The 27,678-nt window shown below is 42.7% G+C and overlaps 2 protein-coding genes across 3 annotated transcripts; both read left to right on the top strand.

The window, feature by feature from the left end:
• Nucleotides 1–926: 926 nt before the first annotated feature.
• lin28aa (lin-28 homolog Aa) lies at nt 927–15,616 on the top strand. Of its 2 annotated transcripts, none has more exons than XM_042107722.1 (4): nt 927–1,079; nt 2,041–2,216; nt 8,569–8,753; nt 14,981–15,616. In XM_042107722.1, exons 1-4 carry the CDS (start codon nt 1,070–1,072, stop codon nt 15,198–15,200), a joined length of 591 nt encoding a protein of 196 aa, XP_041963656.1. In that variant the 5' UTR covers nt 927–1,069; the 3' UTR covers nt 15,201–15,616. The 2 variants fall into 2 exon arrangements, with proteins under 2 accessions (XP_041963656.1, XP_041963655.1); XM_042107721.1 differs by lacking the exon at nt 927–1,079 and adding an exon at nt 1,371–1,438.
• Nucleotides 15,617–19,186: 3,570 nt separating this feature from the next.
• Nucleotides 19,187–27,592, top strand: mecr (mitochondrial trans-2-enoyl-CoA reductase). The gene is made up of 10 exons (XM_042107720.1): nt 19,187–19,561; nt 19,724–19,821; nt 19,924–20,055; nt 21,710–21,853; nt 22,123–22,225; nt 23,153–23,255; nt 23,400–23,473; nt 23,828–23,888; nt 24,009–24,081; nt 27,035–27,592. The coding sequence occupies exons 1-10, from the start codon at nt 19,305–19,307 to the stop codon at nt 27,196–27,198; spliced, it is 1,209 nt and encodes a 402-aa protein (XP_041963654.1). The 5' UTR covers nt 19,187–19,304; the 3' UTR covers nt 27,199–27,592.
• The last annotated feature ends 86 nt before the right edge of the window (nt 27,593–27,678 follow it).

Below are 27,678 nucleotides of genomic sequence, written 5' to 3'. Positions count from 1 at the left end.
TTTTTATTCATTTTTCCGTGACGACCAAATTACTTGCAATTCCCCCAAAGGCTTCCATACTCAAAAATATAAGATATATTGATCTGATTTTCTACATTTTACTATTGAATTTGTATTTACTATTGGATTCAATCCTGCAGCAACGTCTTGTGCAAATAGGCTGCGCATTTGTCAAAACAATTATTGCAGTCCGTTTATTTATTCGTTTAATATCAGAAGCGAGTGAAAACCCGAGTCTGATTTTGCAGTTTTTTTAATACTTAAATTTCGATTTGGTTGTTGTTCTTTTTCTTCTTCTGAAGAAGAAAAAGAAAGGCCCTACGACCATACAGCCACCTGCTAGCTTCACATCCCAGCCTACTAGCCAACTGGAGTGAAAAATGATGCCTATAGGCTTTTAATTGTTGTAGAACTTGGCTCATCATGTCTATTTAACAGAACAACTTAGGAAAAATGTGTGGGTTGTGTTTGCATAAACATGGGATCTTTTTCGAATGTGAGTCAGAAGCCTATGTTGTTGTGTGGCAGTGGTTCCTGTTACTCATGTAATAGCAAGGGCGTTTAAATAAAACAAATGACCTTTTCCTGAGAACAGGGTCTAATAAAATGAGTTCTAGGCTACGTGAGATATGGTGTATATGTGGATCATTACCTGCGCTCAATCTAATATGCAGGCAAGAGAAATCTCTTATTCAGTTTATTTTACCAGTCATATTCTAGAGACGAGTTAGCAGAGAGAGTTTCTCAAACTGATTTCCCAAACACACTAGTGAGCTGCGAGCATCTTCTCCGACTTTCAGTGATGCTTGGGAGACTCGGCTTGTGATTGGTCGTACGACTGTGTGATTACGCAGTCCTCTCCAGGATGTGCAATCCATCAAGTAGGAGAGAAATACTGGATCACGTGGACCTGTCCGAAAACCGACTGGGGGTCGCGTACATGGTTTACATGAGAGATGAGGTGGACAGATGAACAAGCCAACTGATCAGGGTTTGGAGCGAATCGCAATCGCAATCGGCCAAATATCTGTTCTGGAGACGTGGAAGGAGATTTCGAGAGGCGCCAGCCATGGCAGAAGGTATACGTTTACTATTTTCACATTTGGGATGTTGTCAAGGTGAGCTTTGGGAGGTAAGGCGAGACGGGGGTGTGGGGGAGGGGGAGCGTTTCTTGTCATTGTCTTGAAGAATTTGGAAGATTCTTCAACAAATCTTTCGCAACGACCCTCCCACTATTTGTCGCTGGGGCTAGCGACCCCCCCTTTGTTTGTGTCCCCTCTTGCACTTTGGCTCCTCCGAAGAGCCTTGATGCCTTCAGTTCCTCACATGAGAGTGCCGACGAGTCAAAGGGCCACCGCGGTGGGGCGAGAACAGGATACCGTTTCCCAGGAGTTTATATCAGACGAGATGGGCTCTGTTTCCACCCAGGACTTTTCAGGTGAAGTGGAAAAAAAGTAAACGGTTGCTCGCTTTGACTTTGATTTCGTTTAGAACACCTTAAGTCTTAAGATGTGAGCGGGGCCAAAAGAGGATATAATCGGTAGGGTGTTCGGAATCCATTGATCACAGCGCGTGTGTGTAGCCTATGTGTCTGCGGGATTTTCGTGTTTGTGCTCTGTTGTGTTATTTATGGATTAGATTGGGCCATAAAAGCCCAGCTAAATTTGCCGCCTAATTTACTCAACATTGCGACGTTTTTGTATGGTCTATTCGTTACTTTTCCTCGTTCTTTAATCATGTTCTTCCGAGACGACTTTTTTTGTGAAACTGGAGGAAAAGGCCGATAGGCCCATCATATCATGTTTGAGCGAGTTATAGCCCTACTAATGTAGCTTGGGGCATTGCAATTTTTTTTAAACTTAAGATATGTAGACTATTACAAAAGGTTGCCCAGTTTCTGAAGAAATACTTTCCCCGTTGTTTTTGCCGAGACTAATGTTTAAGTTACAGTAGCAAGTCTATTGGCTTATAGCTTTACATGAAAGAATGGGCCTCAACAATTGTTCAACGACGCCATTCATTAACTGTGCAATTCTATAGGGGGCTGTACGAAAACTGAAGAAGATGAAGGTCCTAGCACGGAGGAAGACTCCCAATCCTACCATGGTCTCGGCGTATGCAAATGGTTCAATGTGCGGATGGGTTTCGGGTTCCTGTCCATGACCAACAGAGAGGGTGCGCCACTGGAGTCCCCGGTTGATGTGTTTGTGCACCAGGTGAGTAATGAATTTACGGATAGTGACTTATCTGAGTTCCTTTAAAAAAAAAAAAAAACATGTCCCATAAACCCTGTCAGCTTCCCCATCATTTAGTTTGGGTGAAAATTATGGTAGCCCAGGCCTGTGTGTTTTTGAGTTCTCATGAGTGACCAGTTCCTTTAAATTCACTATGGAGTAAGACTTTAGGCATTATAGTTTGTAACTGGGTCAATATCCATATCATTGACATCATGCTAGCTTACCAGAAGTTGCTACGGGTTATTCAGGATGTTTCTCTCTCATCCAGCTCCCATTGTTAAAGTCAAAGTGAAAGTCAGCCATAAAGAGTGACATCCTCTCACAGATCACTTGCAATTCCTACTGCATGGCCTTCCTCTATAAGTACCAATATGGCTGCCTGCTTGCCTTGAAGGCTACCTATTCGACCCAGTACACCCTCCCCCACTCCAATTTCCCACATTGCTGAGAGTCCCCTGCCTGTCTACTCTCCATTGAAGGTAAAGGCCCAGTAGTCACTCATTGAGAAAGACCCCCTGCTATTACCCAAGCCATTCTGAGTTCCTGCTATAAAGTCATTTGGAGCTCCCTGACGTCCACTCCGTGCCCAGTGCCCTCCCCACCCCTGACAGACTGACCTATACGGATGTTAATGCCACTTTCCCCTCAAACAACTTCAGACCCCCAACCGGGGAACCATTTGTTACCCCAAGTGCCTGTTGTTCTCTCTTCAGACCAGGCTTTAAATGTATATATTTCACTCAACTAATCAAGCAATTGTGGATCAGTTCTTGTCGCGATTGCGATTGCTCAGGGGTTTCAATGGCTTGCCTTTAAGATTCCTTGAATTCTAACGCAAGGACTTCTGATTGACTGTTTTGCCAAATCTGACTTATTGATCTGTGACCTATTGATAAATGCAGGAGCTGTAATTAAAAGGAAAGAGTACAGTGTGGCGAGTGGGAAATTTTTTTAAGCCACCAATTGATTGGATACTTGTAATGGATTGCATTTGGAGAAACAGCAGGAGAAAGGCGTATTTCTACATTTTCGACTTTCCATAGAGGACCACATGAGTTTTAGTTTTCTGTGGGCCATGGACTTCCTTTGTGGACTCCAACATGGCTGCCTGGTGGCTGTTGATGGACGTGTGGTAGAGGACTTAGGCATGAGATTAGGGGCCGCGTGTCAGGGAACATTAACTCCTGCGCTCAGCGGCCTTTGTGTGGACAGACAAAGGGACACGCATCTCCAGTGAAGCGCTCGCCTTGTCCTTGACCAAAAGCCCTCTCAGCTTGATGAGGCCTACCACCCATACTCCTGTGGGCCTCATTCTCTCTCAATCTCTCTCTTTCTCTCTCTCTTTCACTCACTTTCTTTCTTTCTTTCTTTCTACTCTTACTGACTGTTTTTAGCTCTTCCTACACTCCCTTTCTCTTTCCCTCTCTTCTTACACACACACACACACACACACACACACAAACCTTTCACTTTTTCATGTCATCCATATCTGTTCTCACTGCTTTCATAGCTGCCCTCCACTACTGCCCTTGATATTTCTGGGCACCATAAACCTTCGACATGTTTTGAGTTGTCGTCCACTGATGAGCCAATGGAAAAGGCTGTGTGTTTGTGTGTATGAGTGTGTGGGGGCAGGTGATCGGATGGGGGTGATGTCAGGCCAGGCAATAGGGGCAGAAGGCTGGGATTGGGGCTGGGGGGTGGTGGGGGGTGGGGTCACACCCTCTAGAGGGAAATGGGCTAACGGTTGCTATGACTGACACACAATGGACAAGCATGAAAAACAACACAGTTGCATCTGCCTGGGATGTGGTTATGGATCAGCAGCCATACTCACTGGGGCCTTGAAACCAACAGATTACCAGCCTCACGCTGGCATTCGGCCCAAAACAGGGGCACTAGCACAAGAACCCACTAATAGTTGACCTGTTTGGCAATTAAATTGTCATGACATGCTCCATGCGCTATAGAACTCTTGTGTTGTGTCAGTGTCCAAATGACACAATTAAATTGTCATGACGTGCTCTATGAGCTATAGAACTCTTCTGTTGTGTCAGTGTCCAACTGCTACCCAGAGTCCTTACTTAACACATTACATGTTATCAGACACGCTCACTGGACGTTTTTCTGACCTACGGTTAATCTTTGGAAATGTGGGACTTTTGTTGACAGTGAATGTAATAGCAACAAGAGCTTTGTGTCTGGCTCTCAGATCGACATCAGTTGTAGGGCACAAGTAATCATGACACAGTTGCTTCTGGGACAGTGTCAGTCATTGTCACAAGAGAGCGTGGAAGTGTGAGAGAGAGGGAAATCATGTGCTTACACAGGGGTGTCTTTCATATAGATTTTATATAGAAGTTGACTGCCAGGTATTGGAGAGATGGGTTTAGAGGTGAGTTTGTGTCCTATGAGAGTGATATAATGATTTGGGCCCTGAGCCACACACAGAGAGAGAGAGAGAGAGAGAGAGAGAGAGAGAGAGAGAGAGAGAGAGAGAGAGAGAGAGAGAGAGAGAGAGAGAGAGAGACTTATAGCTGGAGTGTTTGCGGCACGTGGAGGAAATAAAACATCCCAGTGTGTTCCCAACCCCCACCAGGCTACGCGGTATTTTACAACCCCCCCTTCCCACCTCCTGCCTGTGAGCTCTTCCTAATGATCCCCTAGCCCTGGCCCAGGGGCCGAGTGAGAAAAGCAGGCTTGTTCACATAGTTCAGATTCACACCGACAGGAAGTTCACTCCCTTTTTCCTGAAGAGCTAAACGCACACCTAGAAGTGTCTGAAGTGATGGTGAATGAAGGGAAAAGACTTCAAACACAGGGGAAACCATTGTTGTTGCACACTCACACTCCAGTGGAGTCATGTTGGGTGGTCTTAAAAGTTAACACTATGAAACCCTTTTTAAAGTGTAGTTTTTTTTATGAACAACTGTCTTTGGTATCATCATGGTGTGTCTATAAAAGGTTTAGAACACCCCGCGAATATGTAAGAAAAGCCTTCGTACCACAGCATCACCAACAATATAACCAATACCTCTTAACCTGTGAGAGAGGAAAGAGACTTTCCTCTGTGTCACCTTGTGTGGTATTTGCAAGGATTTTGGGAAGGCAGCTGGCTAGTTTTAAACAAAAAGTCTAAATAATTCCTTAAGTGAAATGCAAGGAGGCCAGGAATGCCTACAAGCCTCCACCCCCACTTCATCAGTGGCCTCTCCTGTGGTCACTATACCCGAAGGGTCAAAAGAATCCTGTGTGTGTGGTTTCGGGGGGCGTGTGACTGTGTGTGTTTCCCTCTCTCTCTCTCTCTCTCTCTCTCTCTCTCTCTATGTGTGTGTGTATAGCACTAGGTAAATGTGTGTTAACCTGATAGGATAGCAATCTCCCTTCCCCCATCAAAGGCGCAGCATTCCAAATTGTCAGAGAGAGAGACAGATAGAGAGAGACAGAAGGCCCTTTCACACTGGCGAAATCGCCGCGATTTTATGTACCAGAATCGCGGAACGACTGTCCCTTTCACATAGACCGAGGCGGAACGGCGGGACAAAGTGTCTCGCTAAATTTACTACCAAGCCCCCTAGACATTTTGCCGAGTTTTTTCGTTCCGGCACCAGTGTGAATGGGTCAAGGCGGAAAGGGGAATCTGGGCGGGCATTTCGAATCTATGTCCAGCCCACCACAGGAGATTGCAAATAAATCTAACTGATCAAAAGCAGCAATAGCAGAGACAGCACATTATGTCAATCTATAAATTCACCTCCAGTCATTCAATGCCTGCTAGAGTTGACTGTAGCTTGGAATGCAATCAGTTGCCATAATAGGCTATCCTAAAATCCAGCGAAAAAACAAAGCATGAACTCATGAGCATATATCTGCCCTATATGTATATCATCTGATTGTAATGCTTACAGATATCTAGGCGATATGTGTAACATTTGTTTTGTATTTGACCTGTTATAAAATCATGTAGACCTATTGAACAATTTAAACACATTAGGAACCGCAAAGTTGGAGACATGCATAAAGACATTGCTGCAAATTTAAAACCGGATTACTCTGGAATGGCTAACTGTACAGGGGCATGCTTTACACCTTTGTGTTCGGTAAGGTCTGCTGTTTATTCTGATATATGGTTTGTCATGTGTTGAGGTAAAGTTCGCGAAGTATTCCACCAAGATGAATGGGTAGGGAGACGGGCGCAAAAAACATGATTAAATTAAAGTTACTTTTCTCGCGAACCGTTTACCACAACAACTAACATCGTTTAAAAGCTGAGAAAAAGCTCTTTCGTGTGATAGTGATGTCTGTGATAATAGGCTACTTCGCCAGTAGTTCAGCAACTTTGGGTGGGACAGAATACCTATACAGAGTAGCAGCTCTGGCCATATCGTCTCTGGCTCACATGCTTTAAATGCATTATCGCTTCACTACCCAACACGCGAACAAGAAAGAAAAGAAAAAAGAAACCAATGTGCTTATGTCGCGATTTCCGATAGGCCCAGGCCTAGAGAAAAGACAGCTATGGTAACCTAACAATTAAGATCAACCCGAACTGCGATGTTCCAAACAGAGTGACAGGATGCAATGCCTAATAATCTCACTGCCTTTGGCATAACTGCTAACAAGGCCTACTGTTAAACACCTGAAAATATTAAGCTGCTGTTTTCTTTTCATGACGAGCACTAGGCCTACGCTTAAATGATTTATGACTGAATGGAACGTTGCGTTTCTAAGCGCCAGAACTGCTTATCACGTCGTGTGACAAAGTTTACACCAATCATCATCTTCTAATGTATCCTTATGTTGAGATGTCCATTCTCTTTGCCCTATGCTATCATTTGTGCGCGAAGCATGTTTCAATTAAGGCAATACACAAGCTTTTTTTTATTGTTGTAATATTGAATGATTTCATGAATAAATTGTACGCACAGTGAGTAGGCCTACAGGATTACGGCTGGCGGCGCCACTGACCAAGGCCACAGTAGCCTGTGAACCTTAAGGGGAATCACGGCGAACGCAAGGGCAACTTTTCTCTTCAATTTCCCTTCCAAATTACTTTTTATTGTCTGAAGACATCTATCGCAAGAATCTAACATTCTAACAGCAACAGCAAAGCAAATGCAAGCTAACCAAAGTGCAGTCGGTTCTCCCACCATGGTTTTTGAAATCACACACCTGCACCTGCTATCTGAAGCCCCACGCACGCATAATAAGGCCTACGACTATCACTCTACACGCCCCCTGTTGCACGTCACAATTTAATTTACTATAGCTGATCCTGCCTCCCGGCTCCCCAAAATGCCGCATCATGTGAACAGATCAGCAGGCCGGCAAATTTTCACCTCGCGTTCAGACACAAAAAGACGGCAAAAAGACGTCTCCTCTTCTTGCAAATTTAGCGGGATCTCTGTGTGAAAAGGCCTAGAGAGGTGGATAAAGAGAGCGAGAGAGAAAGATACACACACAGTCACACACACACTAATGTGTCCTTTTGCAAATGAGCAGTACACAAAGCAATTCAAATGTCAGGAAGTTGGCAATGGGGTTGCTTGTTAAACTCTGCACAAAAATAATTCTACAATACATGTCAATGCATTAGGCAATGCATTTTGAGTCATATTCTCAAGGGGATATAGTCTTTTATTATACGGCTCTTCACAATGCCAGTAGAATGCTCCATTGACTTGTAATGGGATTTCCCAACGTTCTACGGTAAAATATATTCATGTAATTACCGCTGAGACATAATTACCGCTGTCAATGGCAACAGGTTTTGTGCTTCTGATTTACGTCTTTCATATCACTCCGCAAGTAGTCCGATCACTTCTTGCAATGGAACTTGATTCAAAAGTGAAAGCAGACAGTTGATCAGCTGTGTTCTACAGAATGTTTGATTCAAGTTTACCATGTGTTGCGAACTATTTGTTTCTCAGCAAAAGCCATGACGAAACGGTAACAAATAAATGTTTGCCCTGTCGGGACTTAATTTCCAGATAATGACTGGCGTTTCATACATTATCCCTTACGTATTCTATGTAATCATTTGGAGTCTTGTGAAGTTTCCCCCACAGTTTGATGAATGGTAATTAGTTTTACAATGCTCTAGCTCAATACTCTATGACAAGTATAAACAACATTTAGTTGATTCAGCCTGGGTGAGGATGAGTAAGACTTTACAACCCTTTTTACAACTCTGTTTTCACATTCAGATGTTAGGGTAGTTGGTATTAGCAATAAAGTGATAGCTGCCTGCTTGTTACAGGCTGCAGGCTCAGTTGCCTTTTTAGTTGCATTTCATTGCAATGAAATTTCCTGGGCTTTTCTGCTTTGTCAGAGCAAGCTGCACATGGAGGGCTTCCGCAGCCTGAAGGAGGGGGAGGCCGTGGAGTTCACCTTTAAGAAGTCCTCCAAGGGCCTGGAGTCCGTGCAGGTCACGGGGCCAGGAGGAGCACCCTGTGTGGGCAGCGAGAGGAGACCCAAGGGGAAGAGTGTCCACAAACGCCGTTCCAAAGGAGACAGGTGAGATGGCACTCTCTCTAATGACAGTGTTTTTCTCTCTCTCTTTTCTCTCTATCTGTCTATCCATCTGTTTCCCTCTGATTTTTGGTTTTGGTGGCCCTGTGATAGTAGTGGACAGTTGTCCTGAACCCTTATAATTCCAATGGACAAGGTCATGGTAACCCAACTACCAAAGTTATTAGACAGGTCTACAGAATTTGAGAATATGATACATATGAACTGGTGATGTGGATAGGCTTTACTTTGTAATAGATTTAAAGGCTTTTAGAAATCTCTTTCTCTTGAGCACTCCATCTGCAAGAATAAGTATACAGCCTCTCCCATTTTTATCCATTCCCAGTGATATTCGCTGTATTGAAAGAAACAATTTCTGGACAAGGCTGCACCTCAGTAAAATCCAGTTGTTTACAACAGTGGTTCTCAAATGGGGGTACGTAAAGGCACTCCAGGGGGTACGTGAGATTTTAACCCTTAGAAGCCGATTGATGCAAAGTGCGTCAAAAAACACCCTTTCTTTTCTGTTACATTGCTCCGCTGTTCATAGCAGCGAGATGAAGGTTTTATTGCGTGACAGAGCAGAAGTGGGGGTTTCCAACGAGACCACGCACTTGTCTGTACGTTAAACTATGAAGATTTAAACAAATCATGAAATTAAATCAAATTGCATCATATTTACAGTATATACTTCTCTGCATTCACCTGCGCACCCATTACTCTCGTTTGAATTACTCGCGAACCCGTGAACACATAGATAGAACGCAAGCATATCAGATGAAAGAGGAGACAGGGCTATCCATTGGTACCAAGTATGTCGATCTTTCTGGCTTATGAAAACAGACGAAGTGACTGCAAAATAATGTCATGTACAATAACCAACTGTACACCCATTACTCTCGTTTGAATTACTCGCGGACCTGTGATCGGTTAGATATGCCACACATGTCAGATGAAAGAGGAGACACAGAGCTATCATTTGATACCAAGTACATCCTTCTGGGTTATAAAACAGACGAAGTGACAGCAAAACAATAACTTCATATAGCTCGACTTACCTCACGTTTTTGTGGCAAAGCATGTTTATAATCCAACGCTATTGTGTGTTTCTTTATGGCAAAGAATGTTCCTAATCCGGTTTTGAGATCCTAGCAAATTCCTGCATGGCATCCAATTCAAGGCTCACATTGAATCCCAATTTGTTCGACAAAGAAACACCTTTTTTGCCTTTACTTTGTTCATGGTAATGCAGTAAAAAGTTGTAGAGAACCATGAGTGCGGACACACACAGGCTAACACGTAAACTCGGGTCAAGTCAGGTCAGATCAGTTCGTGTTACAGATATGGAGCGCAGAAAGGTCATTTTTAATCACTAAATTAAAAAATGGCATTTATTTCTGTAAGGCGCACACCACATATGTCTGTAAATTGCTTAGCCCCAGAGAATCCTTCCACCATGGCAATGATATTCCCAGATTCAGGACAGTCTGCCCTACACACACATGAAATGCATGTAGAGCTATGAGCTTGCTGTGGTGAGATACATGTCAAAAGACAAGAATTTGTATAAAACGCTTATATTTTTAATTATTTAAATATCAAAATAAAATCAATGCTAGTACTAATACATGAAAAAAAAATATATATATACATATATTTAAAAAGTAGAATCCATGCAAAAATACTTTTAAAAACAAATAATAAATATTTCAGGAAAATATAAGTTCATAAAATGAATTTTATATTTCAGTAGGCTATTCAATTTCATTATCCTAAAAACCCAGAGTCACCCCCATACCAGGATGGTTCGACCCAACCTGTCACATGCCACCCGCCATCACCTGTCATTCACTGTCAAAACTCAAACGATGGAGTCGTGGTTGAAGCGTAGCGGTAATTCTGTGCTGGTTAGGGGGTACTTGGCTGAAAAAATATTTCACAGGGGGTACATCACTGAAAAAAGGTTGAGTACCACTGGTTTACAATACTAGAGATATGCATCTTGGAGACTATATCTGTGGAGGCCAGAGGGTTCAACAGTCAGGTTGCCCAAGGAAAGGATTGTTGGTGTGTGTTTTTTGTCCGAGGATAGGAAAAGCCAGTCAGGCCTGTTTGGTCCTGTGTGTGTGTGTGTGTGTGTGTGTGTGTGTGTGTGTGTGTGTGTGTGTGTGTGTGTGTGTGTGTGTGTGTGTGTGTGTGTGTGTCCGTGTCCGTGTCCGTTGTGTGTCCGTGTGTGTGTGTGTGTGTGATGCTGTTATGTCATTTCATTCCCCTCCTCCACCCTCACCTCGCCCTGTGGGGCCGCTTAGGTCGCATGGACAGGCTCTGCCGATGACCTGGATCAATAGCTGTTTAAAATATCTGGCCACTGGGGTATACACATACTCAGCAAATATCCCTCCATCCCCCTTCCTCTTCTCTTCGTTTGCTCTCTCTTGCTGTTTTGGTGTTCTCTTTAAGTGATGGTTCCCTTTCCCCTGTCCTAGTCATGTGGTGCTGGAGAGGAGAACTCGGAGAGTAGCATCCATGTACCACGATATGTACTTACGATCAGCATTGGTTAAAAAAACCTTTGGATTAGCATAAAATGTTGAGAATGCCTTTCTCTATTGAATGTAGCTGTCAAAATGATGGACAAATGTGTCAGAAAATGAACAATGAAATATGAAAATAAACCCTGACATATATATCTTTGAATGAAACGCTAAATATATCAAACAGATTTATTTAGAAACACATTTATTTAGTAAATGGTTAATTGATTGCATTTATAAAGCACTTTTGTACTCCTCCGAGCACTCAAAGCACTTTATATTTACATTTAATAATTTAGCTGACGCTTTTAATCCAAAGGGAAAAAATCAAGGTGCAAGACTTTAGGCATTACTCTGTGCTTTACAGAGTAATGCCTCACTAGCATTCACACGCTCTCAACTCACATCAACTTATATACGTGTAATATGAAGACGTGTATGTAATTATGTAAGTATTTCAGAGCAAACCCTTAAATGTTTCAAAACAAACATCAGGGCTGCATGCATCTGATAAGAAGTACACCCAAGAAAAAGCCCACCAAACAACAAAGCCTCTGCAGCCTGTGTGTCCTCCTGTCCCGTGGGGTTTCCCTGCTCCAAGGTCCCGTTCTCCAGGGGCACCCGGTGTGGGACTCTATGGGAGCGGAGGGCACGGCAAGGGGTCAGAGGTGTACTGGTGTGCATCGCTGTCCGCTCTGATTAGAGTGAGGGCTCCGCGTGTTGACAGAGGTGGGGCAGGGATTGTTAGGGCCCCACAAGGGTGCAGGGAGGCCAGCGATGGACCGCACATCCCCCTCTACTCGGGAGACACTGAAAAACAACACAGCGCGATCTGGACCGGGCTCTTCCCTGTCCTACTGCAGAACTGCAGAAGCTTTATGCACAACTTCTAATGCACATGTTGATATGCTCATATTTATGGTTCCACTGGTTCTGTAGACACCATACAGCACCGCGGAGCACCATGTGAGTTAGAGTTAGAGTTCAGGCGTATTGAGTGCAGTGAGTGAGTCCATTAGAGTTCAGGCGTATTGAGTGCAGTTCACTTGAATGTCTCTGAGTGTTCACAGCGTGTATGTGGTGCGCCATTATTTTATTAGTCCACTGACTCCAGTTTCTTTAATCATACATATTATTAAGACGTATTGCCATAACAGTGTTATAAAAGGCTGTCCTGCTGTGCCTATGATGTGGGCCCATTATGCGACTACTAGTGTGTATGTCATCAGAGAATTGGTAGCCACAGGGACTGTGCCGTGATGTGAGAATGTGTAGCACTTTTCTTCTCCCTCACTCACAGTTGTATTTTGGGCTTCTGTTGAAGGTCTGGCATGCCAGAGAGAGAGAAAGAGAGAAAAGCACTGTGGTCAATTTAACTGATAACAGATGTAGGTGCCTGCGAAGGGTCAGGGGTTGCCGTTGCCACGGTAACTGCATGTGCTGAAGGGTAAAAGCGGTAGGGTAGGGGGAAGGGTTGGGATGGAACTGGCAGTTTTGGGGGGGGTGAGTAGCAGGGGGAGGGGTTAAAGTTCACAGGTCACCACTGCAGCAGCTTTGGGAAGACAAAGGGCCTCTCCCCTCCTGCCTCTTCCTGCACACTTTCCCTCTGATCGGGTCCCCCGCCCCTCTCTTTGCCTCCACAGACACACACACACACGCACACATACACACACACACACAGTGATTTGGTGAGGGTGACCTGCAGGGGCACCAGCGGCCTGACGGCAGGCCAGGCCTCCAGAGGCCCTCATACACTCATCTACATGGACATCAATGTGGCTGTGTCACCGCGGTGACGGACCCACGCCCACCGCCCATCTGTCACCTATTGATAGACACACGTTCAATCGCACACGTGTCACATGGGTCAGGGGCAAAGACACCTCAGATGGCCACAAACCACTTGGCTTCTTGAAAGGCTGAAAGGATGTCCAACTGGTGCTGAAAACATTTGCTATCCTAATGTTTCTGCTGCTTCCAGCTGCTTCTTTTGACATGAGATAAGGGCACACCAGTGATGCACAGAGCATATAAACAACAGTTTTTAGGTGTTTTGTCCAGAGTATTCAGCATCAAGAAGTTGAAATACCCTGGCAGAATTTGTAAAATGTGTACCGTTCTTTTAAGTGTTTAAGTTAAGAGTGATTAGCCAAAGCACATTACTTTTATTTTAAAGGAATCCTATGCAAGTGTTTTACTTTAAAAGAACTGCTTCAAAGTCATTTTGATAGTAAACTAACTTGTAATAGGGAGAATCACACGCCCTTCACAGCCCTAGCCTTGCCAGCTACAAAGATACAGCCTTGCCACTTTGCTGTCCTTAATTCTGAGAATCACAAATTGCTTTACGGTGTAACAGTACCTTATCAGTCGAAATGGCTCTTCGAATATTATCTTTGCCAGTCACATGTACCCTGTCCAGGGGGAAAGGTGCTAGCCATGAGTGGTATTTACGACAGTTGTGTAAAATACAAATACTCCACAACTGTAGGGGGAGTCCTATAGCAAAAAAAAATGGCTTTGGATACCTTCAAAACAGCATTGGATAGCTTTATTGGGATTGCATCACAGAACAGTGCAATTATTTAACAAAACAACAGTAAAATAATGAGATGAGAAAATAATGAGATGGCCCCCATTCAAAAGTTTACATTCTTAATGCTGTGTATTGCCCCCTTTAACATCAATGCCCCTAGTCCTTAATAATATTGCCCCCTTTAGCATCAATGACGGCTTGCAGTTTATATAGATGGTCCAAGTGCTTCCTTTGCACAGCTTTTAGGCTGATGAGTGCAAATTATTCTCCAATAATTTCTGACATGCTGCATTTATCTTACTACTAATTTTGATTATATTCCTTGGGCCTTTGTAACCAGTGCTGTTTTGAGGCATTGGCACAGTAATGTCATTTTTTCTGGCAACCCAACTATGCAGCCCATTTTAGTTCGAGTGCCTCCTTATTGTGGATCTTGAAGCAGTTGCACCACTTTCTGACCAATTTTCCCAGCATCCTCCTGAAATCTTTGTTGGTCTGTCTGACTGTGGGTTGGTATCAACCGAACCACTAATTCTTCACTTCTTTATCAGATTTTGAACAATACTGACCAGCATTTTGAAAACCTTTTACATCCTTTTCCTGATTTATTCAGGTCAACTACCTTTTATCGCAAAAGGGTTCAGTGGCCAGAAAAGCCACTGCAGCCCTGGGTCAAATGTGCAGAGGTCTGCTTGTGTCAACTTGTGTATTTATACGATCTTGCCAAACATTTAACAAGATGTAAACTCCGCTGTGTGTCGGGGAGTTCTTTGCCCCCTGCCTCGTCCATTAATTATGTATAACAGGACACCTTGGCAGCCTTACTTAATAGCCACCCACCAGCCAATCAGAAAAGAGTATTTCTTCTCTCCGGGTGATAAGCATGTGTAAACAACCTAAGTAAATCTAGCGCTGGCATTTGAGGTATGACCATTATCTTATTCGGTAGTCACCTATGGATTCTGAAACAATATGCTGCATGAGGCATAATGTGTAAGAGTTTGCCCTCTAGTGGTCAGTTTGAAGTACTGCATACACTTCTGTGTAAAGATTCAGTGAGGCACTGAAACTTGTCACGATTCCCATATGGTATGAATAGTAGTGTGGAAGCATACAGACAAGTGTGTGAGTATACGTACTAACCTGTTTTTTGCTCTTTTTAGGTGCTATAACTGTGGAGGTCTGGACCACCATGCCAAAGAGTGCAAACTGCCACCGCAGCCCAAGAAGTGCCATTTCTGCCAGAGCATAGCCCACATGGTCGCCAACTGCCCGGTCAAAGCACAGCAGTCCTCACCCAGCTCTCGGGGAAAGCCTTCGCCACAGAAGGGTGAGGAAGAGGAGCAGAGCCACTCGCCGCCACCTCCTGAGAGCACTGAGTGAAGGCCATTGGTCGAGCTCAGTGGTGGAGGGCGGGAGAAGATACAGGACACCAATCAAACCACTTCACTGGAAAAAAAACGAACGCATGTTCCTAACAATGCTGCTTTTGGAACTACCTCAGGTTTTATGGATAAGAGATATTGCAGCGAAGAATGTTATGTGTTTTTTCTTAATCCGTGTAACACTCAGGAATGTGAATGCTCTTGTACTCAGGAAACGAAAGCATAATACAAATCAAGTGAGGAGAAATTGCAACAAAAATCATTTCTCACTTGTTATCTCATGTTCTTTCTCCCAGAAAAAAATCATTGACAAGAGCTGGAATCCTTCCATCTAATTGAGAAGGTCCTCTAAGCTTGATTCCATTCTCATAGTCTTTATACCAAAAGAGCCCATTCCTGGTTATGCTATGCTGTCCGACGAAAGCAGGGGTTGTGTTACTACACTTCTGTGTGAATGTCTGTCTACAGTTTTATCAGTGGGAGGGGTGGGTGGGTTCTATGAGGGTGGGGGGTGGTAGGGTAAAAAAGAAATACTGATGGGAGAGAATTGGTGCTTTATGTCTTGGCTGCTGCCAGTTTTTGCAATCGACTGTCCAGATCACCTGGAGCCGAATGAATGAATGTGTTGACCTGAATGTGTTGACCTGCAGAGTGCCTCTTGACACCCTGAAGGTCCCTGTTGCGATGCCAGGCTCGGTCGCAAGTCTGCCACAGAGCTGCCGCGCGTGCCAGGGCTCACTGTCTACCTCACATGCAGTGTTTTGCCTACCCTCTCAGTAGCCAAACAGCCTCATGACCTCCACTCACCCTCGCCAAAGCATGGTTACAGGCAAGGGTGAGCACACTAGGTTGTTGATCTCAGGGCTATAGCGCCAATCATCTATACTTCTGACAACAGATAATGGCAAGAGAAATAATACGTCAATCAGCTATGCCTTTCGTCAAATTTTTTTTGTGTCTCTTGTTTGAGTGTGTTTCAATCAGGTATGTAGGTTTGGGAAGTCCTCCGTTTGGTCACGAATAGCCACATCTAGGCATATCTGAGAATGAGAAGTTAGTTTAGTATTGTAGTCCAGTGCCAAAATATCATAATGCCATTCCCTCCATTATATAGTGGCATGTTCCACCATATCTGAGGAAGAGTTGGGGTGCATGTAGACTTAGATAAGTCTTTCTTACCTCTGTTTAAGAAGAAGTTGGCAAATCATTTAATATATACATGTAATTATTATAAAGTCGCTTTTTAATAAAACGGTAGTATTTATTTGTAGCCATCCATGTTGCCACTTCTTTATGTAACACTCGCCTTTTTCCTGGTGCCCTATTGAATCAGTTGCTTTGTTATCCTCCCAACATTCTTTTCAAACGGCTGTGTTATTTTAGCTTAGGCCACTGTTATTTTACTTTCTTTATCTGTATTATTTTTCTGCTATGCACAAAATGAACTCCTTAAACTGTTACAGCTTTGCATTGTGATGATAGCCAATGCGGAGTTGCACTGCACTACTTCTTGTGTGAGATATGATTTCTTTGCGTTGATTTGTTCAATTACAATCTTTTGTATTTTCTTTTCTTAGAATTATGTGTCATTTTTGTATTCAGGTAATTTCATCAAGTGTTTGTATTATGTGATTGCAGTAAAATATCAAGGGGGTTGATCTATCAAGAATCTCTAACTCAGGGAAAACCTCAGATTACCTCTCTATGAGAACAGAATCCATAAAGAAACATCCCAACATGTTTTGAATCATGTTTGATCTCTGATATACAACTGAATACTTTGCATTATAAATTTGCCATAAATCTGCATTAAAACGGCCAACTTGTCCAAACAAGAATGCATACATTTTATGTAATACATGTGAATGATTTGTGAAGCAAAGGAAAAACACATCAGTCCATTCACCAATTAAATACATTTAGTACATTGTGGTATTTACATTAGATGTCAATCATGTGATATTGTCATAAAAATGTCAAACTGAATAGAAAAATATTACCTGACGTGACTTTTTTTGTAATACAACAAGTAGTTGCACTTCCCATGTGCTGATACACAGTCGTCTCCATCATACGACTTACTGATGGCTCCATGTGTCCTTGACATAAAAAATAAAAGATGTTGTCAACTAAATGAAAGTTGAAAACGAGAATACATTTTCTAATGTAACAGATCTTCCTCTGTTTCAGAGGTCATGTCCTGTCCTAGCCTGCGACATATGGTCATGGGTAGATTGCCATGACCATCTTTACTATAAGAGGCCTTCTTCAGGTCTTCCTGGCATTTACTCCATTGTCCATACAGCCAACAATGGTCACACTCACACATCGCTCAATATTTTATCAAATAAGAAAAGGAAGAATATTTTCTATTCATGGATTTTTCTGATTTGCCACGTGGGTTTCAGTTGGCATTCCCTTCTGGATGTCGAGGTTTCCCAGCTCAATCTGTAGATCTATTGACAAAGGTTGGACTGAGAGGCCACTTGACGAAAGCAGCCGTACGTACAGTAGGTTAGGAGAAGTGTCAGAGAGAGCCTCCTGCTGGCTCTGGCACAAGAGAGAGGACACAAGCTGGGAGCCTGGAGGAGAGGGGCAGTGACCTGGCCAGTCGCTGCTGACCCGCCAACTGGAGGGTGTTGTGATTAAGGGTCGAAACACCCAGAGAAGGTTGGGGACCACCTGACGACCTCTCTTTCAGGCCAAGGCTTCATCCATTAGAAATGGGTGTGTGATAGCATCGCAGATGTTTTATACAACTTGCAAAAGCGCATAGGCCTAGTATAAAAAAAAAAATTGGTGACAAAAAATGTACCAATGTGAATATAATGCACAATCACAAGTGGCACATGACACAGGCTTATCTGTTTAAATGTATAGATTATGCATTGTGTGAGGATGTCTTGCCTGTACCAAGAGATTAAGATGTTTGCGTTGATAATGCAATGAGCTGCATGATAGACAGACAGACACAAGCTGTAATTATAATACAACCCAGTTTCCAAAAAATGTGACGCTGTGTAAAATGTAAATAAAAATAAAATGTTATGATCAGAAGATCACTCATGCAAATCATACAGCCCACATTTTACACTTTTTTAGAAAGGGGTTGAAGGCAACAAGGGCAACTAGGCCTATATCGTTAGGGCAGCCGTGGCCCACTGGTTAGCACTCTGGACTTGTAACCGTCGGGTTGCCGGTTCGAGCCCCGACTAGTGGGCCGCGGCTGAAGTGCCCTTGAGCAAGGCACCTAATCCCTCACTGCTCCCCGAGCGCCGCCGATGTAGCAGGCAGCTCACTGTGCCGGTATTAGTGTGTGCTTCACCTCACTGCGTGTTCACTGTGTGCTGTTTGTGTTTCACTGATTCACCGATTGGGTTAAAATGCAGAGACCAAATTTCCCTCACGGGATCAAAAAAGTATATATACTTACCAATACATATTCATACCTATTGGGAAGTCTTTCATTTATTTGTTGTGAATAGAAAAGTAGCCTTTTAAAAAGTCTTATAGCCTAAATATCTGGTTAGTGTCATGGGAACTTTCATTAAAGGCGTAGCGACTACGATTTCAAGCTCATAACATTTTAGCCACATTCAGCAATCATCTCCTCATGACCACTAGCTTTCCATTACGTGAGTAGAGTGTAAAAACTACTAGCCCAGGCTCCAAAACAAAATGTTAGTCTGTCCCTCAAAGAAAAACGAATTAAACCCTGTGTGGAACTTCTCTGGGAATAGGCTAGGCTACTGACGGGAGGGGTGAGAAACCTCGCTGGTATGTTTAGTTTGGTCCTTTGGTTTTAATGTAATGTAAGTTATTTTGGACAAAAATATCGGCTAATAAATCTAAATTGAATCATAAACATAAACACCCCGCGCAATCGCTGACTGTGCTTTTAAATAGCCATCATTTTTATTTGCGCGTCTATTTCAGGAATAGCGGCAGTTCGCCCATTTTTTTGATGCCGCAGTTACGTTGTATATTACGGTAAAAACAAACATGGCTGCGCTGTGAACCTGACTCGTATGTTCAGTTGACAGCTACTTTTCAATTTTGTTTTCAGATGACAACTGTATTATAAGCCCGTCACTAAAGTAAAATGAAAGTGGCAAATGTGTCATGTTTTGCTTTCAAATTCATTCGCCTACATAAGCGCGAATTATGTCGAGCAAGGACAGTAGGTCAGTGCAGTGCAACAACAACCCAGTTCCAACAGGACAGCCTGCCCGTTCACCCCTCTCCATTTAACAGATGTTTAGGCCACAAACTCCACAGGAGATATTCAACCGAGTCATCTGTCAAAGACTGCAGGGGATTGATATATAAAAAACACGGAGACCCTTCACAAGTTCTACAGTAAGAACAACACACAATGCGTGATTGTAAACTGTCTAGCCACATGGCAAAGCTAAGCAAACCACTTTATAGCCAACAGTCATGGTAGTTTTGCACATTATGCTATCTGTTATCTGCAACATTTTGTGCATGATTCAGAATCCCTCTCCCTTGTCCATATAGATTGGAGCCTTTGGAACTGCCCCATGTGGGCGCCAAGAGCGTGCTGGTGAAAATGCTTGCAGCTCCCATCAACCCTTCAGACATAAACATGATCCAAGGTGAGGTTAAGTTATGTCAGGAATTAGGCTGAGTTGGGCACGGTTTTATTCTGCTGTGACCTGTGAGCATAAGAGATGGTATTCTGTTCTTTGTTTTCACAGGTACTTATGCCATCCTGCCTGACTTGCCTGCAATAGGTGGCAATGAGGGGGTGGGCCAGGTGACTGAAGTGGGCAGTCAGGTGACAACACTAAAAGTCGGCGACTGGGTTATATCCAGAGACGCTGGCCTTGGTGAGTCATTCGGAAGAGTTTTGATTAAATATTCTTGTGGCAGGAAGCATGGGTGATCAGTTGGAGAGATCATCAAATTTGATCAGGAATGACTATGCATATCTGGCCCATACAGAAAAATAACATATCCACATATATGCAGCTTGAACATATTCCAGTATAAGCACATCTATGTTAAATCAATATACTATGTTAAATAAATATATTTCCATGTATTTACAAATATATTTCAAAATATGAGTAAATATTCAATATTGACCACTTTCTTATATTTTCTGCCTATAATTAAATATATTCAGCATGGACCTTCATGCAAGATATCTATTTTGGGTTCCACATATACTTCCATATACATTCTTGTACTATATATTTATTAAATATATTGTAGTCATCTATTCAAGTATAGTCTGGATGCAGCTGCTTATATGTGAATATATTTCCCCCCCCCCTTGATTTTCCTGTATGGGGAGAGTAGCCAGGCGTCTCACACATTACAAATAGACCTACGAAGTTCGCCTACAAAAAAGCTACCAACTTTGCCCATATAAGGGGGTCCGATGTCTTGCGATTTTCTCCTTGGCAGTTAGCTATGGGCAAAGATGGTAGCTTTGGATCCTTTTTATAGGCGAACATCAGAGGTCTATAAAAAATCCTTATATATCCTTAATATCTTCATGTGCATTTGTAATGAAAAGTAGGCTATTATTCATAGGCAGACAAACATGTTCTCAGTATGACTGAACCATTAAAAGTTTGTACGGCATTTTCATTGATGTTCTAAAAGGCCCTTGTTTTGGAGAAAGGTGCAAATAGAGTTAAGGCAAAAATACATTAATGGTAGTATAAACTTGTTTTGGTATCATTATTTATTCATATACTATATTTTATTAATGCTGTATCAAATTTTGACATATCTTTGATATATCTCCACATATATCTTGAAGAGTTTAAGGATTAAACAAGAGGAGGTTGTGTTTTTCATTTTCATAGGAATAAAATGGTATGTGGGGTAACTAGTAGGCACTTGAAAATCTATGTGAAAATAGCTCAGTGTATGGGCATTTAGTCTAAAAAGTGGCAATGTTGTACCATAGATAAAAGTCAGAATAAGAGTCAAAATCATTGTTTTGCCTCAGGGCCAAGAATGAAAACCCATAGGTATGACCCTAAAACCCAAATGACTATAAACTGAGTTATTCTCACGTTGATTTTCGCGTTCCTACTAGCTACCCCACATACCATTTTAGTCCTATGAACATTACCAAAATATGTAATCACACTTTGTTTTATCCTTAATATCTTCATGTGCATTTGTTGCAAAGACCTCAAATATTGGCTCAACATTAATAAAGTATTGTATTTGCAGACAAAACAATGATTGGTGCCATATGCCATGGATACAAAGAAATAAGTTTACAAGACCCTCAATATCACCATTTTTTCAGATCATAATGAGAACATGTCTGTCTTCCACCCCACAAGATATTAATATATTAATGCCCAAACATGGGCTCCAAGATAAGGCATTTCTGAGAGTGTAGGAAAAATGATACATAATGAAGGGGGAAAATATTTGAGACGGTGCAGCAACCATTTTCCTGGATTTTGTCTGATTTGACACGGAATGACCCATATGTGTTTGTTGCTGAAACAGGCACATGGCGGTCAGCAGCAGTGTGGAAAGAGGAGGACCTGGTCACACTGCCCAGCGACATTCCCCTGCTGGCAGCAGCGACACTAGGGGTGAACCCCTGCACTGCCATCAGGATGCTCTCAGACTTTGAGGCATTAAAGCCAGGTGTCAAAATAGCAGACATAGAAACCACACAACCTTTTTATGCATTCACTCTACCTTTAGTTTTATCCATTAGTTTTTGCCCATTTATCATTCATCTTTGGCACATTGTTCAGCACTGTCTGACTTTTTAAATGTGATTCATTAATACACTTTCTTACTCCATACCACAATACTATCAATGTTAGTGACATGCTACATCACATCATGAGAGGGACAGAGATCACAAGAGGCTCTTTGTTTAACTGCGTCCATGTGTGGTTTGTGTACAGGAGACTCAGTCATCCAGAATGCAGCCAACAGTGGCGTGGGCCAGGCAGTTATCCAGATAGCCGCAGCCAGAGGACTTCACACCATCAATGTGGTCAGAGACAGGTGAATGGCCACCATTTAAAGCAACAATGTGAATTTTCTCGAGATCGCGAGTACTGTTGGTACGAAAAAAGAAAAGAAAAAAAGGGCATAAACATGTCCCTATGTAGAACCGATTTTTTTTTTTATGGGTCTGTAATTACAGTACTTGGTGACCTTGAGAAACAGAGATCTCTGTGAAAAATCGCCGTAATTCTCCTTTGAAATAATGGTCATAAAATCACAACATTGGGTAAATACCAATTCTCACATAATGGGGCCTCTGGGCTAGCCTGGTAATACCAGACTCTCTGACTGAAGGAAAATGAAATTGAGCGAAGGTACGTAGACCAGCGGAGCCAGGCTACCTCTGGGCATGTTTCACTGTGTATTCTTTACAGATTCACACTCCGGGCCCTATCTCGGCGATCTAAAATGCATGGTCACTCGCAAATAGCTAGGGGTTTGTCCAGTCCACATTGGGGGTGGTTTTGTTCAAACGTCGGATGCCTGACGCAACAAGGCGGTTCTTATGTTTCTTAATCAGTCCTGCAGAGGAGTTGCTGCTTACATCTTGTGACAGTGCGTCTTCAGCTATGCTTCATATGCGCCTTTTGCTATAGACCAGGTTTTTCTTGGTCAGTGACGTAATGCTTTTTAGATAGTGTAAGATAGCGATTTTTAGATAATGCGGCAACACCACACCTTAGGTCGTTAATTGCCACACCCATTGTTCAATAAAAGAGATGTGCATGGCGAAAATCGGAGTGTACGATAGGAATATGCTTTGCTTTGGGATGATAATACGCTTTGCGCTGAGTTTTAGATTGCTAAGATAGAGCCCTTAGAATTAAACTTTGTGAAAGCATCATTCAGCAAGTGTAATCTGTTTGTGATGTTACTGGTGTCTGTGTTTCCTTAATGAACTTGCGTCCGCCCTGTTGCTGTCAGACCAAACCTCCAGCAGCTCACAGACAGGCTGAAGGCCATGGGGGCCACTCACGTCATCAAAGAAGAGACACTCAGACGCCCAGAGATGAAGGAGCTTTTTAAGGTGAATTAGCAGACCCCAAAACATGTCCCTCTTCTGTTGCTAGTCGGTGTGAATGAGTTATGTGCTGAATAAAACATAAACTGGCGAGTAGAATTTATTCACAGTGTTTGCATTGATGAATTGTCTGTGTTTGGCTTGTCATAGATGTGTCCGCGGCCGAGACTGGCCCTTAATGGTGTAGGGGGGAAAAGCGCCACAGAGCTACTGCGTCACCTACAGTAAGTGCAGACTGTTCCACTTTAAGTATACAACATTGCAAATGAAAGTTCATATGATGCAGCATGCGAACATGTATAGATAAACGGTCCTTTCTTCTTCAGCTAGTTGTATTGCTGCTCTCTGTCAAAGCCTTTATATTGTCACAGAAAAACAAGATAGGTGTTTGATGATACTTATAATAGTAATAAGTAGAGGTTAATTAAAATGTAGATAAAAAAAAACTATGAAGTATTATTTTCAGTATTTCTGTTTCTTAGGAATACCAATGGAAAAGCTGAACGTACATGAGAAGTGGTTTAATATGTGCTGTATGTGTAATCAGTTAGTGGGTTATGCACTATTCTTCTCTGCAGGAATGGAGGGACCATGGTGACTTATGGGGGAATGGCTAAGCAGCCAGTCACTGTGCCTGTGGTAAGATCAGTGTTTTACTGGCATGGAAACAGTTTGAAACAGTTTGTTCATTCATGCATGTAGTTCCTTTAACACTACCTGTTTTCATATGACTAAAACCCCTTTGTTTCCTTCCATCAGAGTGCTCTAATCTTTAAGGATGTGAAAATACGAGGTTTTTGGGTCACCCAGTGGAAAAGGAATTATAGTCAAGGTATTTTGACCAGCTGTACATATAAGCTCAAAGAAAAACATCCATTATGAACAGTGCTGGGAAGTAACAGAATACATGTAGTGGAAATCCATATTTAGAATGCAACATTTGAATAATTGTATTTAAAATATAGCTGCAAGCAGCAATGCGGGGGCCTAGCAGTGCGCTATAGCAGGAATGGCGTTGCCATGGCATGAGCAAGCACTCCAAATAGATAGATAGATAGATAGATAGATAGATAGATAGATAGATAGATACTTTATTGATCCCCAGGGGAAATTCAAGACCAAAAATTACACCAATGTCCTTGTGCATTCTCACAATCAGCTACCATGTCCCTCTACCAAGTTTGGACTTCATACACCAAAGTGTTGCTGAGATGTGAGCTCACTTTCTTTATTACAGCACCCCTAGAGGCCAAATGAGACCACTTTCCTTGCATGTCCTCACAATCATCTAATAAGTCCATGTATCAAGTTTGGACTTCATACAATGAAGCGTTGCTGAGATATGAGCCAGCTTCCTGTATTACAGCGCCCCCTATAGAGGCCAAATGATGCCAATTTCCTACTGTGTCCTCACAATCAGGTACCAAGTCCCTGTACGAAATTTGGACTTCATACATCAAAGCGCTGCTAAGATAGGAGCTCACTTCCTGTATTGCAGCGCCCCCTATAGAGGCCAAATGATTCCAATTTCCTAGTGTGTCATCATAATCAGGTAACAGGTCCTTATATCAAGTTTGGACTTTGTACACCAAAGCGTTGCTGAGATACAAGCTCACTTCCTGTATTACAGCGCCCCCTATAGAGGCCACATGATGCCAATTTCCTAGTGCATCCTCACAATCAGATACCAAGTCCCTGTACCAAGTTTGGACTTCATACATTAAAGCATATCCGAGATGTTAGCCCACTTCCTGTTTGGCGGGTTCATCGCCATATTTGATTGGCTGTCACGGGCAAACAAAAATGAAATGAAAAAATCTGACAAGTATTTTTTGTGCGGATCGGTCTGAAGATCATCTCCGACAAGTTCTGTGAAAATCTGATAAAATTTGTAACCGCTGAAACTTTTCGTAGAGTTTGGACTAAATCCAATATGGCGGAGGTCCAATATGGCGGAAAGTGATAGGATAGGGGTCGATGAACTCTGTATGGTCCAAGGATTCAGACACTACCTCAATTGTGAAAATCAGACAAAAGAGTCAAGGATCACGCGCATGAACGCATGTCCAGCATTGAACTGGTGGTGGCGCTAGAGTGTTCAATGTATATGCATAAAAATTGCTGTGAGTGATTGGGACAGTGTCCTGACTAATGGTATCGAGTTTTGTTATGTTAACTCAAAGCGTCACAGAGATGTTAGTCCACTTCCTGTTTGGCGGGTTCATCAGCATATTTGATTGGCTGTCACGGGCAAACAAAAATGAAATTGAAAAATCTGACAAGTATCGTTTGTGCGGCTCGGTCTGAAGATCATCTCCGACAAGTTCTGTGAAAATCAAATGAAATTTGTAACCGCTGAAACTTTTCGTAGAGTTTGGACTAAATCCAATATGGCAGAGGTCTAATATGGCGGAAAGTGATAGGATAGGGGTCGATGAACTCTGTATGGTCCAAGGATTCAGACACTACCTCAATTGTGAAAATCAGACAAATAGGTCAAGGATCACGCGCATGAACGCATGTCCAGCATTGAACTGGTGGTGGCGCTAGAGTGTTCAATGTATATGCATAAAAATTGCTGTGAGTGATTTGGACAGTGTCCTGACTAATGGTATCGAGTTTTGTTATGTTAACTCAAAGCGTCACAGAGATGTTAGTCCACTTCCTGTTTGGCGGGTTCATCACCATATTTGATTGGCTGTCACGGGCAAACAAAAATGAAATTGAAAAATCTGACAAGTATCGTTTGTGCGGCTCAGGCAGAAGATCATCTCCGCCAAGTTCCATGAAAATCGGATGAAATTTGTGACCGCTGAAACTTTTCGTAGAGTTTGGACTAGATCCAATATGGCGGAAGTCCAATATGGCGGAAAGTGACGTAATAGGAGTCAATGAACTCAGGTCGGTCCAGGGACTCCAACAGTGCCTGATTTGTGAAAATCGGATGCACCGTTCAATGGTCACATGCGTGAATGCAATCCAGTTTTGACCCATTGGTGGCGCTAGAGTGTTGGGCATAGAGTTCTGTAAATTGGTGAGAGTGATCATGGGACGGTCCTGAATCAGTGCGCCGAATTTCATAACTTTCGACCCAGCGGTTCAATTTTCGACCAAATTTTGACCCGTTGGTGGCGCTAGACGGCTGGGTTTAGAGATCCGTAAATTAGCGTGAGTGGTCAGTGAAGTGTCCCGAAACTTTCTGCCAAATTTCAGCACTTTTTAGCCAGGTGTTCTATGGGCTGCCATAGACTCCAATGGCGGAAGTATAATAATAGGAAAAGCTAGTAACTCAATGGGTGCCTTCGCAGCTTCGCTGCTAGGCCCCCAATAATTGATGGCAACCACCATGTATGTATCTCTTAAGTGACTCTCTTCTCTTCTTCTCTCTGGGTATAGATACCCTAGATATTTACCTCTCAGGAAATGTCAAATTAGCTTTGTTGTACACCAATGGTGCCTATATCCAATGTTATATTACTTGACCAATGTTAATGTTAATCCCAATCCTTCCAAAACGTTTGGAACAATACATACTAAAACCAATGATCTAATCTGATTTCAGAATCTGTTTTCCCTTTGAACCACCCATTTTCAAAACTTGATCCAATTTAATAGCCAAAATCCAATCAAATCACTTTTGAACAACTCCGAAATGGTAAACTAGGGGGAGTATATTCTCTTAAATGTCTGTGTATTAGCCAACAGGTTGTAATAAACTCATATAAACATTAACGTTGTTGATAATTCCCTGTGTGACTTGTTGCCCTTTCCCCCTACCCTCACAGATGAGGGGGCCATGCGAGCCATGCTGGATGAGCTCTGCTCTCTAATCCGTGCTGGGAAACTGTCTGCCCCAGCCTGCGCAGAGCATAGCCTACAGGACTTCCACAAAGCCCTGGACGCGGCCATGCAGCCCTACACGTCTGCCAAGCAGGTCCTGGTCATGTGATCAAACTCCTCTGGACAGCTGAGTACTTGTTGGTCTGTTTATTTGCTTGTGACCAAATGTGGTGGTTCATGTCAAGTTCATGGGTTCATGGGCTCTGTTCAGTGTGGCCAACTCTCAACTTTTCAGCATCACTCTTGGTGGATGTTACTCAAGCAGTCATGTAATAAAGGGGTATAAAAGTCCAATGTCCAGCTTGCTATCAGTAAGTTTAGTCAGGGCAGTCATTAGTTGTTGATGAAACGCCACTAACATGCCGAGGGAATTCAGCCCTATACTTACATTGGAAGACAATATGAAACAATTGCAATGTTGCTTGAACATACCACGCCCCCCTCATCAATGCTTTTGTCACACAATAAATGGCTTAATAAAGCATATTTTTATTTGTATCAGATTAGATTGTAATCAGATTGATTTGTCCAGCCTGGTGTCTGTTTCTCAATACTGCTAGTGATGTCACAGACCCGACATGGTTACACC

Source organism: Alosa sapidissima, chromosome 10, assembly GCF_018492685.1.
Source record: "Alosa sapidissima isolate fAloSap1 chromosome 10, fAloSap1.pri, whole genome shotgun sequence".
NCBI classification, from domain to species: domain Eukaryota; kingdom Metazoa; phylum Chordata; class Actinopteri; order Clupeiformes; family Clupeidae; genus Alosa; species Alosa sapidissima.
Note: the sequence above shows the minus strand (reverse complement) of the source record. Positions and strands in the feature narration are given on the sequence as shown.